The sequence below is a fragment of the Notolepis coatsorum genome (genome assembly GCF_963971535.1).
Source record: "Notolepis coatsorum genome assembly, chromosome: 6".
Classification (NCBI taxonomy): Eukaryota; Metazoa; Chordata; class Actinopteri; order Aulopiformes; family Paralepididae; genus Notolepis; species Notolepis coatsorum.
In genome coordinates, this window is record NC_140170.1 from 107526440 (window position 1) to 107539162 (window position 12723).

The 12723-nt window shown below is 42.4% G+C and overlaps 1 protein-coding gene across 1 annotated transcript; it reads right to left on the reverse strand.

The window, feature by feature from the left end:
* Positions 1-6563: 6563 nt before the first annotated feature.
* LOC311230963 (transcription factor HES-5-like) lies at positions 6564-7208 on the reverse strand (the record flags this gene model as incomplete). The annotated part of the gene is made up of 2 exons (XM_084317419.1): positions 7114-7208; positions 6564-6995 (listed from the first exon to the last, which is right to left on the reverse strand). The coding sequence occupies exons 1-2, from the start codon at positions 7174-7176 to the stop codon at positions 6564-6566; spliced, it is 495 nt and encodes a 164-aa protein (XP_084173545.1). The 5' UTR covers positions 7177-7208.
* Between the last annotated feature and the right edge of the window lie 5515 nt (positions 7209-12723).

The window sequence follows — 12723 nt, forward strand, 5'->3', positions numbered from 1 at the left end:
TGTCGAGAGAATCTGTTCTCTACCGGCTTCTTCACTCCTATTTATAGTCCCCAATCTACATATGAATGTGTGGGTCTTGGTTTGGTTGGGGTTTCTCACACTCTTTAGCCAATGGGAGAGCTTGGTAAGATAACAGTGTCTGTGGGACACATGCTCACTGCTCTTATTGCTGGGGGACAATGGTTAGGTCTCAGGGGACCAGGTGGAGGGCTGGGGGTGATGGAGAGAGACTCCCAGAGCTCTGTGTGAATCTGGGAAAGTGGTGACCCTGTAAAGAGACCAAATCTGCCGCCTGATGTTGGAATCAATGACACAGACAGAGCACACGCTCATCATCCTGTCACACACGTGGAAGAGAGAGAGAGAGAGAGAGAGAGAGAGAGAGAGAGAGAGAGAGAGAGAGAGAGTTACAATAATAATAATAATAATAAAACTTTATTTGTATAGCACCTTTCATACATAAACTGCAGCACAGTTTAGTGCATTAGGATCTAACATCCTAACAGGCCACCTTGTTTATGGTTTGATTCAGTTAAAAAAAATTACAATAATAAAAAAAAGTAAGATTAAAGTAAAATAGTGCAATAGTGCAGTGCAATAAGTAGTAGAATATAATAGACACATAAAGTGCAGACATATGAAATCACTGTTTCTTTACAGTGCAATAAAATAGTTAGAGATTACTGTAGTTTAAGGTCGTCTTTACCTTCTCTGTTTGGTATCCACAGTTTAAAACCTGACAGTCTTCCCTCCTGTTTGATACCTACTTTGACCCTGCAAACCTCCCTCTCAGGGTGCAGTTCTAGGCCTGGGTCCTACACAGTTTGTTTGATACCCACACAGTTTAATACCTGACAGTTTTTAACCTGTAATAAAAAGTAATAGACAGAGTAAAATAGTGCAGTACAATAAAATAGTAGAATAGAATAGACAGTAAAATTATGCAACAGTGCAGTGCAATAAAAAGTAAAGTAAAATAGAAGTGCAATAAAAATAGAATGGACAGAGTAAAATAGTGCTACAGTACAATCAACAGCGGAGTGTATTAAAAAGCTATGGTGAAGAGGTATGTTTTTAGCTTATTTTTGAAAATATTAAGAGATCTAGCTTCCCTAATGTCCATGTAGTGTAGCTTCTGTAATGTCCATCTTTGGTGCATAGTTTGCAACGGTTGCATCCCCGATTCTCGTTAGGCTGTGGCTTGGAACCTTCAATAGACAGACCAGTAGTAGATGATCACAATGTTCTAGAAGGTACATAGTAGTTGACTAGAGAATGTGCAATGTAGCTTGGTCCTGTTCCATTTATTGCTTTGTATATAAGGAGGAGGACCTTGAAATCGATTCTAAATGTTACCGGAAGCCAGTGTAATAAAGCATTACATCACGCGCAGGAGTGGGTTGTGAGAATTAGACCATGCCTATGGGCAGGCATGCGTTGTTCATGGGACGGGGTAGCACGGTGTGCAAGCTCACTCGCTATTTGCATATCAATAGCGCCGGTCGTCAGGTGTGTTAAATACGTTCTCAGACACATTCACACCTAACATGTTGTGAAGACGTGTTACATTCCATTCGTAGAGGCAATTAGGCACTGTCTTTAGTCTGTGCCCAAGCGAGGGGACATTAAATGCGCATTCGCGGGAGCGCGCGCACGCGCCGGGAGCGCGCGTGCACGTGGTGCGTGTCACCCCAGATGATTTCAATAACGCACCACTGCCTAGGGGTGGTCGTTAGACCCACCTAGGCATGGTCTAATTCTCACAACCCACTACTGCACGTGGTGTAATGGCTTTTACACAACTGGCACATTCATCCAACCTTATTGCTATACAATAAACACACATTAATTGAAGATTTATTGAAAAAACCATCCGCATAAAAAGTAGTTCCCAAAAAAAATAAAAAAAATTGCCTCCATGTGGAAGCAGCTCAGAAGTGCATCCAACTGTTCTCAGTAAGACATCCAACAAACTAAGACATCCAACTGTCTCTCAACTAAGACCAGTGTTGCAGTGCTGGTATAACTCGGTATAACGGCGTTATACCTCGCTCATTGAGGCTGAAGTACACGCAATCGTTTTTTACATGGCATTATCCAACCGGACTCCCGGAGAAGCATGCAGCTGCAGAGCCGCAGAGCCAGCGGCGCTCTCTGGGCCGCGCGCTGACGGCCGCGCTGTGAGGCAATAGTATCCAGCTGCAGGACGAGAGCAGCCAAAAAAAACTGTGCATGCGCGCGCACGCGCGCACGCGCGTGGAGCGTTTGACCTACTGTCAATTTGCCACTGCACCACTGACTAAGACATCCAACAAACTAAGACATCCAACTGTCTTTCAACTAGACATCCAACAAACTAAGACATCCAACTGTCTCTCAACTAAGACATCCAACAAACTAAGACATCCAACTGTCTTTCAACTAGACATCCAACAAACTAACACATCCAACTTTTCTTTTGTTTTGAACCTACTTTCTATAGAACTTCATTCTTAGATGCTTCTATAGAAAGTAGGTAAAACAAATAAAAAAAAGTTTTCTTTGACCTACTTTCTATAGAAGCAGCTGGGAGGTGCGCTGTTTTAAGTTAGCGTGGGTTATTGAATTGATTGATTGATTGATTGCTAATTTTATTACTGTCCGCCTTGTTTCCAACTGGTTAAGTTTAGGCACTCTTTCGAAGTCGCTCTCTTTCGAAGTTGGTTAAGGTTAGAGTTTGGAATCAGGGCTGGTGGTCTATCGCCCTGCTCTAAAGACAAACTCTAACCTTAACCAACTTCGAAAGAGAGCGACTTCGAAAGAGTGCCTAAACTTAACCAGTTGGAAACAAGGCGGACAGTAATAAAATTAGCGATTGATTGATTGATTGCTAATTTTATTACTGTCCGCCTTGTTTCCAACTGGTTAAGTTTAGGCACTCTTTCGAAGTCGCTCTCTTTCGAAGTTGGTTAAGGTTAGAGTTTGGAATCAGGGCTGGTGGTCTATCGCCCTGCTCTAAAGACAAACTCTAACCTTAACCAACTTTGAAAGAGAGCGACTTCGAAAGAGTGCCTAAACTTAACCAGTTGGAAACAAGGCGGACACTAATAAAATGTGCAATTAATCAATCAATCAATCAATCAATTCGCACAATTTTTATTTTGTTCCACAATGACTCATGACCCATCAATTACATCATCCAACATTGTTTAAGAAACTAACACATTCGCTGTGACAATAGTTTTTCATTTAGTCTTTATGACCCTATCACCATATCCTTTCGTAATGTTTACTGTCCGGCGTGTCCGCCATCTTGCTTTCACTTCTAAAACCTTGCATGGCGGAGTGATAGTAATGCGGTTGTGGGTGGGTCCTGGGACCAAGAGCGTGGGGTTATTACAAATACCCACGTGTAACTTGACTGTTTCAGCCAATCATTCAGAATCGAGAAATGTGCATGCCGTTGTATAAGTTAGCTAATACTGGACTGATGTGGTCTCTCCTCTTGGTTTTAGTTAGTAGCCGGCTGCCGAGTTATGAATGAGTTGGAGTCGTTCTGTGTTTTTTTTGGAAGGTCGGTGAGGAGTGCATTAGAGTAGTCAAGTCGGCTTGAGATAAAGGCATGGATCAGTTTTTCAGCGTCTTTTTGATTTATAAATGGCCGTACCTTAGCTGTGTTCCTGAGGTGGAAAAATTATGTTTTTGTCACCTTGTTGATGTGTGATTTAAAGCTTAGGTCTGAGTCTATTATAACACCAATACTTGTAACTTCGGGTTTGATCCAAGGAGTAAGTTGCCCCATATTGCTCTGTAATATTTCTCTTTTTGTTATAGGACAGACTAGTAGGATTTCAGTTTTGTCCTCGTTTAATTTTAGGAAGTTGTTCGTCCTCCATTTGTTTATTGCTAAGAGACAGGCAGAAATGGAGTTAATAGCTGTATGATCATTTGGTTCAGCGGAGATGTACAATTGTGTGTCATCTGTGTAACTATGGAAACATACATTGTGTTTTCTAATGATGTCTTCAAGTGGCAGCATGTATAGTGAGAATAATAATGGACCAAGGCAGCTCCTCTGTGGAACTCCGAAGTATAGGTGTCATGTTTCTCAGAAGAATGATCTCCAAACCTGGAGTAATATTTTCTCCCTTTGATATGTGTTCTGGACAAGTACATATATAGTCAGAAAGACCAACTCACTTTTCTAGACGATTTATTAGGATATCATGGTCGATCGTGTCAAACGCTGCGCTTAGATCTAATAGGACAAGAATTGTGACTTTGTTTGCCTCCGAGTTTATTCTGAGGTCACTAATTATTTTAGTAAGAGCAGTTTCAGTGCTATGGCGCGTTCTGAAGCCTGATTGAAATTCCTCTATGATGTTGTTTTCTTTGAGAAAGGAGTTTATTTGTATTGAGACAATTTTTTCAAGTATCTTGCTGATGAATGGGATGTTGGATATCGGCCTATAGTTGGTTAGTACATTACTGTCTAGTTTGAGTTTCTTTAGTAAGGGTCTTACGACGGCTGTATTCAATCTCCACGACTTTTATTTCCAAATGGGATAATTAAATGATTTCACTTGCCAATAATACAGTGGTGGTCATATAGGTTTTTCTTGCCTTGTGGCTGCTTGCAGTATGCATAGAGAGCTTCATACATGTTATTCTTGCCTTGTGGCTGCTTGGAAGTATGAATAGAGAGCTAATCCAAGTTTCCCACGTGTTGTGTACTGTGGTCAAACACTACAAAAGACTCTGAATTGACTTTTATTAATGGCCATTGGCTTTGTGTAGCTTCCTAAAGACTGACGTCACCAACCATCTGTAGGGAAAGAAGACCATTGGCCAGATCGAAGGGTACATACTATGATTCAAGGAACATTCAAACTAAATAAAACGTCACAACACCTGGTTGCTTTTTATGAAGTTGGTGTAATATCTGAGTTCATGTTCACATTATAGGAATATTTTCTGTTGAACTCCAAATCTCAACACTCCTGGAATTCCTCCACAAATCTATCAGCATTAAACAGCAGGGTGGGGGTTAGAGACTGCTTCCTCCTGAAGTGTGCCGATTCCCCTTTGAGAATAGCCTGGTGCCGGTGGGGTTGATGATGCTAATGACGCTGAACTGTGACTCTGCTCTCCAGAGCTTTCCCACACTCTGCCCATTGACAGAGCTTCCACTAAACAAAGGCATGTGCCTGTTTAAATGCTAATTCATCCCCACAAAATATGTTGTCATCTGGGACATTGAATCATTGTATTGTGTTAATTACAGCTCAATGGAATTATAAGGTAGCAGTCCTTCTACGACCAGGTATTTCTATTTTTTCATCTACATGATTTCATGGAGCTGTAATTTACACAACACAAGGTTTCAATGTCCCCAATGACATCACTGGTGGCCCTAATAAAACAAATTTACTCTCAATAACTTTCAACCCAAATGAATTCGTGCAAAACTGATGTTGGATGTGTGAAAGATTATTTGCTAAATAAATCAGCAATTAAATGTTTTGGTGAAGTGCCCTTTTAGCCTAATGGAGAACTACACTAAACCAAAATATGTCTTGATAAAACAATGTGTCAAAGTATATGGAGAGTCATGTACCCTAATATTTTCTTTTTTATATTCATTACTTTACCATAATATAGACTTTTATCTGTGAAATGAGATGAACAAGACAGGAGAATTACAATAGATTTTTCTTTTTTATTCAGAGAGACTCAATGAGCCACATCATAAATGCTTCTACTGAAGATAAACAGAGGTGATGATGCATAATAACTAAAGCTTGGACAGATCTCCAAGGATACATTGTACTCAATTAGAGTAGAGGTGATACACTGAACAACTGTCTTTACAAAAGACACATTCAATAAAATCTGCAAGATTTATATTGTGAATAAACATTATTTTGTCTTATATCATACTTTGTTCAAAAAGAACATAATATGTTGCACCTTGTAACAAAGGCAGAGGATAGAAAATGAATCTTAAATTAGATCAGGTATAGCTATCACAGAGTGATGATAACAGGTTTGTACCCAGTTGGGTAAATAGGGATAAAGATAGATATTGTCATAATAATGGCAGAGTCACAATAAAACTGCATGATACGTATTCCATTTCATCCAAAGGATGTATATAAATGTTGCTCTTAAAACAGAGCAAGTTATACATAATCATAGATTAAAAGATTGAGATGAAGCCCATTATGGGAATGTTGGCACAAAAGTGAATATTAACATATTCAAATTGATCACCAACTTTCAGATTATAATTGCCATGATAGTGTATTTCACAATCAGTAAAACCCTGATTGATTCATGCAAAATGCTGACAAGCTGTTCTCTTTTAAAAGGAAGATGCTATGGTCAACTTAGATTATTTTCCTCAGGAAATGCATCAAAAAAAGTCTGAAAACCAAACCAAATAAGTAGGTAAAAAAAATACTTCTGCATACAGAAGAACACGTCTTTCAGTTATGAATGATAAGAGTTCTTAGACTTAGACAATAAACTTGACCAACATGGTCATTTCAGCTTGCCTCAGTCAAACTCCAGTCTGCAGGTCTCTACCAGGGCCTCCATAGGGCGCTGTTGACTGGCCTCTTCTCTTTGGTGATGCTGGGCTGGACTGAAGAGCTCAGTAGAAGCAGATCACTGTCCCTCGTATTCTTATCAGAGGATGACTGCAGGTAATGGACGTGGTTCAACAGTCTTCTGTGGGACTGTGTCTTCATCTCATCCTTGGACAGGAAGTGCACCGTCTCTTGGACACACCTGGAGTAACCTTGATTGACAGCTGTTGAGCAGGAGGAGGAGCTCACTGTCTGGTACTGCTGCTGTCGTCTCAGCAAGCAAACTGTCATCTCCAGGATGTCAGCTTTCTCCAGCTTGGAGTCAGGCTGTTGGTTGAGGAACTTTGGACCCAGGAGAGACTTGAGCTGCTCAATGCTGCTGTTGATTCGCTCTCTGCGCAACTTCTCCACAAGTGGTTTTCTCAACTGTAGAAAGAAGAAAGAAGTCATTAATAAACATATTCTGGATTTTCAGAGGAAGTAATTAAGAATAAACATTATGATAAAATATGAAATAACTTCAATTTGGATGTCTTCAATTTACCTTGTTGGTCAGAGTCAGGTGCTCCTTAGAATAGTTCCTTGCTGCAGTGATTGTAGGAGCCATGGCTGGTCTCTGTGCAGTAGAGATCTCTGTGTCGAGAGAATCTGGTCTCTACTGGCTTCTTCTCTCCTATTTATATTTATAGTCCCCAATCTACATATGAATGTGTGGGTCTTGGTTCGGTTGGAGTTTCTCACACTCTTTAGCCAATGGGAGAGCTTGGTAAGACAACATTGTTTGTGGGACACATGCTCACTGCTCTTATTGCTGGGGGACAATGGTTAGGTCTCAGGGGAACAGGTGGAGGGCTAGGGGTGATGGAGAGAGACTCACAGAGCTCTGTGTGAATCTGGGAAAGTGGTGACCCTGTAAAGAGACCAAATCTGCCGCCTGATGTTGGGATCAATGACACAGCACACCACACGCTCATCAATCCATCACACACACATGGGAGAGAAAGAGAGAGCGAGAGAGAGAGAGATTGGATTTGTAATCAGTTCTAGCATGTTTTTAAAATATATATATTTATATATATATAAATGTGCTAGCCTATAGGTAACATGTCTATAGAGTAATCATACAGTTTTTAAATAAGATACAGCCACAGAGCTTTTACAAAGGTGCAGAAAAAAGGTATTGCTTCCCTTCCCCCAAAAATAATAATTTAAGGCATTGTGGCAGGTCCAATATTTTATTTTATTTTATTTGATTTGAAACCTTTATTTATTCAGGGGAGACAGTTGAGACCAAGCTCTCTTTTTCAACATCACCCTGATACATCATTTGGACAGAGAACACACATTGCATATAGTATACATAGGTACATACATACATACATACATACATACATACATACATACATACATACATACATACATACATACATACATACATACATACATACATACATACATACATACATACATACATACATACATACCACATACATACCAGATACATACATACATACATACATACATACATACATACATACATACATACATACATACATACATACATACATACATACATACATACATACATACATACATACATACATACATACATACATACATACATACATACATACATACATACATACATACATACAGGGCCGCCTCAGGGGGTGTGCGAGCAGTGCGGTCGCACAGGGCCTCGCGGGAAGGGGGGCCTCAAAAAAAAAAGAAAAAAAAAATCTTTTATTTATTATTTTATTTCTTTTTCTTTTTCTTTTAAATTTTTTGCGAGGCCCCCCTTCCCGCGAGGCCCTTTTTCATCACAGACCTAAAATCTAGTTTTGCTTATATGCTTATATATTTCACATTAGACACGTTTGTAGAATGTGTCTGACTTGTTCCTGGCTCTGAGGCTCTGCAGGCAGCTCTGAGGCTCTGCAGGCAGCAGAATTGGTTTCAATGAGGGGAGGGGTTACAGGTAAGGTAGCGTCTGTTGAGTTCATTGTGTGTGTCTGTGTGCGTGCGGGGGGGGGGGGGGGGGGGGGGGGGGCGTGAACCGACTCATTGCCAGACGTGAGCGATTCGACTCACGCTCACGGCAATGAATCGGCTCTTATGAACGAGTCGCTCATGACCGACCCATCACTAGCGTCTGACTATTTCGCGCGTGCAGCATTGGAGGTTATGCCAGCCAAGATGAAGAGGACATCGTTCGGCAGATGGACTGAAGATGAAAGTTGTTGCATGTTAGACAGTTCAGTCAGGCTAGCCATCCCGGCTAAAGACAGGGACAGCTAGTTAGCTTTAGCTACGTTATAATATTGAGTGCTAACGTGTGGTTCAGTCGGGATATAGCCATGATGATGTCGGCTAGTAGCTAGCTTAGCTAAAGGCTAACTAGCGTTAGCTAACCTAGAGACAGCGCGTGCAGCATTGTTATGCCAAGATGAAGAGGATGGTCGTTCGGCAGATGAACTTCGTCAACTCCACGCGGTTGTCTCCATCCTCTTGGACGTTTGGTGAGTTTTTAATGCACTCTATTCTATTCCCGCCGTGGATATCTCTCTCTCTCTCTCTCTCTCTCTCTCTCTCGGGAGCCAAACGGGCCGGCTAGGTAGTAGCTAACGGTGTGTGGCCTGGTGTCAGCACCTGGTTCGAGGGAGGTGAGCTTGGTGTTTCATTATGAGAATATCTCCATGCTCAAGTCGGCTATAGTCCGCGAGGGACTTGTTGCCGGCACCGCTATGGTAAACACCACTCTGTAGTGGGACGTGTATTGCCTTCTTTTTCCCTTCTCTCTTCGTATGAGAAGAGGAAAACACAGCGGCTGTCTGAAGTGTTGGCCTGTATTGCTTTTCTCACGTTGTACAGTTTTTCAGTGGTAGCCGCATAGCTTGCTTCTGCGTTAGCTAATGGTTAGCGATAGCCGGGTTGAGCTAACTGTTAGCCAGTTAGCTGTTTAGCTACGACGTTAGCTGCCGGCTGCGCTCGGCTGGGAACGTTAGTTTGATGCTATCAGTTAGCCTAGAGTTAGCTGTTAGCTTGTGCTACGACCATTGACATTAGCCGTGAGAATAGCAGGGGGCCCTGGCACTCTGACTACGACATCATCTTTGACAGAAGATGTAGTCGGGCCTGCACCATGACAAGGCTCCGGCCATAGCTTATTTTTGTCCCGCCAGCGAGAGGCCTTTCGTCAACGTGGAGACCTGTGTTGCGGCCTTTCGCCCTGCGTTCCTTGGTGCAGGTAAGATGTCCATTGGACATTACCCCACTCTTCCTTCCTTCCCCTCCCGAATGTTTTGTTAATAACGATGTTTTTTTCCAGGCAAAACATATGTTACTTCACAACATTTGGAGATACGACATGTGCTGTGTGTGAATTGTCTTGGTCGTTTGTGTAGCTTGGGTAGCGTTGGCCAAAGCTGTGTGTGGCCTGGTGTTAGTACCTGGCTACTCTATTTGCAGTTAGCCTATTTAGCTGATGTCGGCCATTGGCTCCTTGCTACTTTGTTTTCTCTGGTATAGACCCTCTTCTCTTTGGATTTAAGTGTTGATCTTTGTCCTTTTGGATCTATGTATATTCATGTTGCCTTTGTGAAGTTATCTTTTCCTTCTGTTTTGTTCTTCCATTAAAAGTTGAATATCCTTTAGGGGCTCATCTTTGCTTATCTCTCTCTCATACATGCTCTCTCTCTAACACACACACACACGACACACAGACATGCTCTCTCTCTCTAACACACAAACACACACGCTCTCTCTCTCTCTCTCACATCACACCTGGACAAGAGGCAGGGGAACTATGTGAGAATGCTATTCATCGACTACAGTTCGGCATTCAATACCATAGTCCCCTCCATACTCATAGCCAAGCTCAGGGACCTGGGCTTGAACTATGACCTCTGCCAGTGGGTCTTGGACTTCCTGACTGGCAGACCCCAGGTGGTGAGAGCAGGCAACTGCACCTCCTCATCCATCACCCTCAACATAGGGGCCCCCCAGGGCTGTGTTCTGAGTCCCCTCCTCTACTCCCTGTACACACACGACTGTGTGGCTCAGCGGAGTAGCAATACAATCATCAAATTTGCTGACGACACAGTGGTGGTGGGCCTGATCTCTGCCAACGACGAGAGGGCCTACCTGGAAGAGGTCAAGGTCCTGGCGGGATGGTGCCAGGAAAACAGCCTCTCCCTGAACGTCAGCAAAACAAAGGAGATGATTGTGGACTTCAGGAGGTCGGGGGTCAAGGACTACAGCCCCCTCAGCATCGACGGGGCACCGGTTGAGAGAGTCAACAGCTTTAAGTACCTCGGAGCCTACATATCCGAGGACTTGACATGGACCACACACATTGACAGTGTTGTGAAGAAGGCACGACAACGCCTCTACTTCCTCAGGCGCCTAAGGAAGTTCCAAGTCAGTCAGAAGATCCTTAAGAACTTCTACTCATGTACAATAGAGAGCATCTTGACCGGCAACATCACCTCCTGGTTTGGGAATAGCACTGCACAAGACCGAAGCAGACTACAAAGAGTGACACGTTCAGCCGAATGCACAATTGGAGGGGGGCTCCCCACCCTCCAGAACATTTACAACAAGCGTTGCAAGGGCAAGGCTAAGAGAATCATTAAAGACTCCAGTCACCCGAACAACTGCCTCTTTGAACTGCTGCGGTCAGGCAAGCGATACCGGAGTCTCAAGGCGAGCACAGAAAGACTCAGAAGAAGCTTCTATCCCCAGGCCATCAGGCTGCTAAACGAACAATGAACACTACTCAACAACAACCACCAAACGCACATAGCACACACATCCACACGCACACACTCACTTTAAACAAACACACTGTAGCACCCACTCCACACACTTTATAGCACACACCCACTTTAAACAAACACACTGTAGCACCCACTCCCCACACTTTATATTTATTGATGAAGGATTGCACTACAACTCGTACACCTTACTGTAAATTGTACCTAAATTGTACCTCATCCCATTTCTGCTTTGCACTATATAGTACTGTACATTAGTACACTGCATAGTATTGTATATTATATGGTAACTCAGAACATTGTACATATGTCTATACCGAACACTGTGACCTCATTTTCTTCTTCTAAATTACATGCTATACTATGTTATTTGATACTATCTTGTCTAGCACAGTCTCTGGAGCGTAACAGTAAGAAGCATTTTGTATGAAAGTATTCTGTACTTCTGTATGACAACTATTAAAGAAACTTGAAACTTGAAACTTGAAACTCTCTCTCTTTCTAACACAAACGCGTGCCTCGCGTTTAAATCTCGCACAGTGCCTCGCATTTCTCCCAGGCGGCCCTGCATACATACATACATACATACATACATACATACATACATACATACATACATACATACATACATACATACATACATACATACATACATACATACATACATACATACATACATACATACATACATACATACATACATACATACATACATACATACATAAATAGGGGCGACAGTGGCTCGGGAGGTGGAGGGGTGGAGGGGGTAGAAAAAATTCTTATTGGGGACTGGAACACGGATATGCTGCGTAAAGCAGCACCCCGTCTTCAAGGCCTTCAGTAGATTTTCTGATCTGCACGGTTCCAGCCAGCTAATCACCCAACCCACAAGGGTATGTGATTCGACACAAACCACCATTGACCTCATTTTGACCTCTGACAAGTCAATGATCTCCAATAAAGGGGTGATAGCATGCGGGTTAAGTGATCATTATATGATTTTCTGTACCCGCAAAAAGCTAAAACAGAAGGCCGGCTGTAACAAAACAGTCACATCTAGAGACCTCAAAACTTACTCTAGAGAGGCCTTTAACCTAGAACTGGGGAGCTTGGACTGGTCAGATGAACTCAGTGGTACACAGGTTGAAGAAACATGGCTTGGATTCAAAACCAAATTCACAGCAATACTCAACAACATGGCACCCATAAGAACCACCAGGGTTAAAAATCGCGCTGAGCCATGGATGAACACTGAAATACTGGCCGCTATGAAAACCAGAGACAAAAAATGCTCTGAACTTCATAAAAGTCAGACAAAGCTTTCCAAAAGCTCAAACAGTGAACTCCAAGCCCACGTGGTTGAACAAAAAATTCAAAGA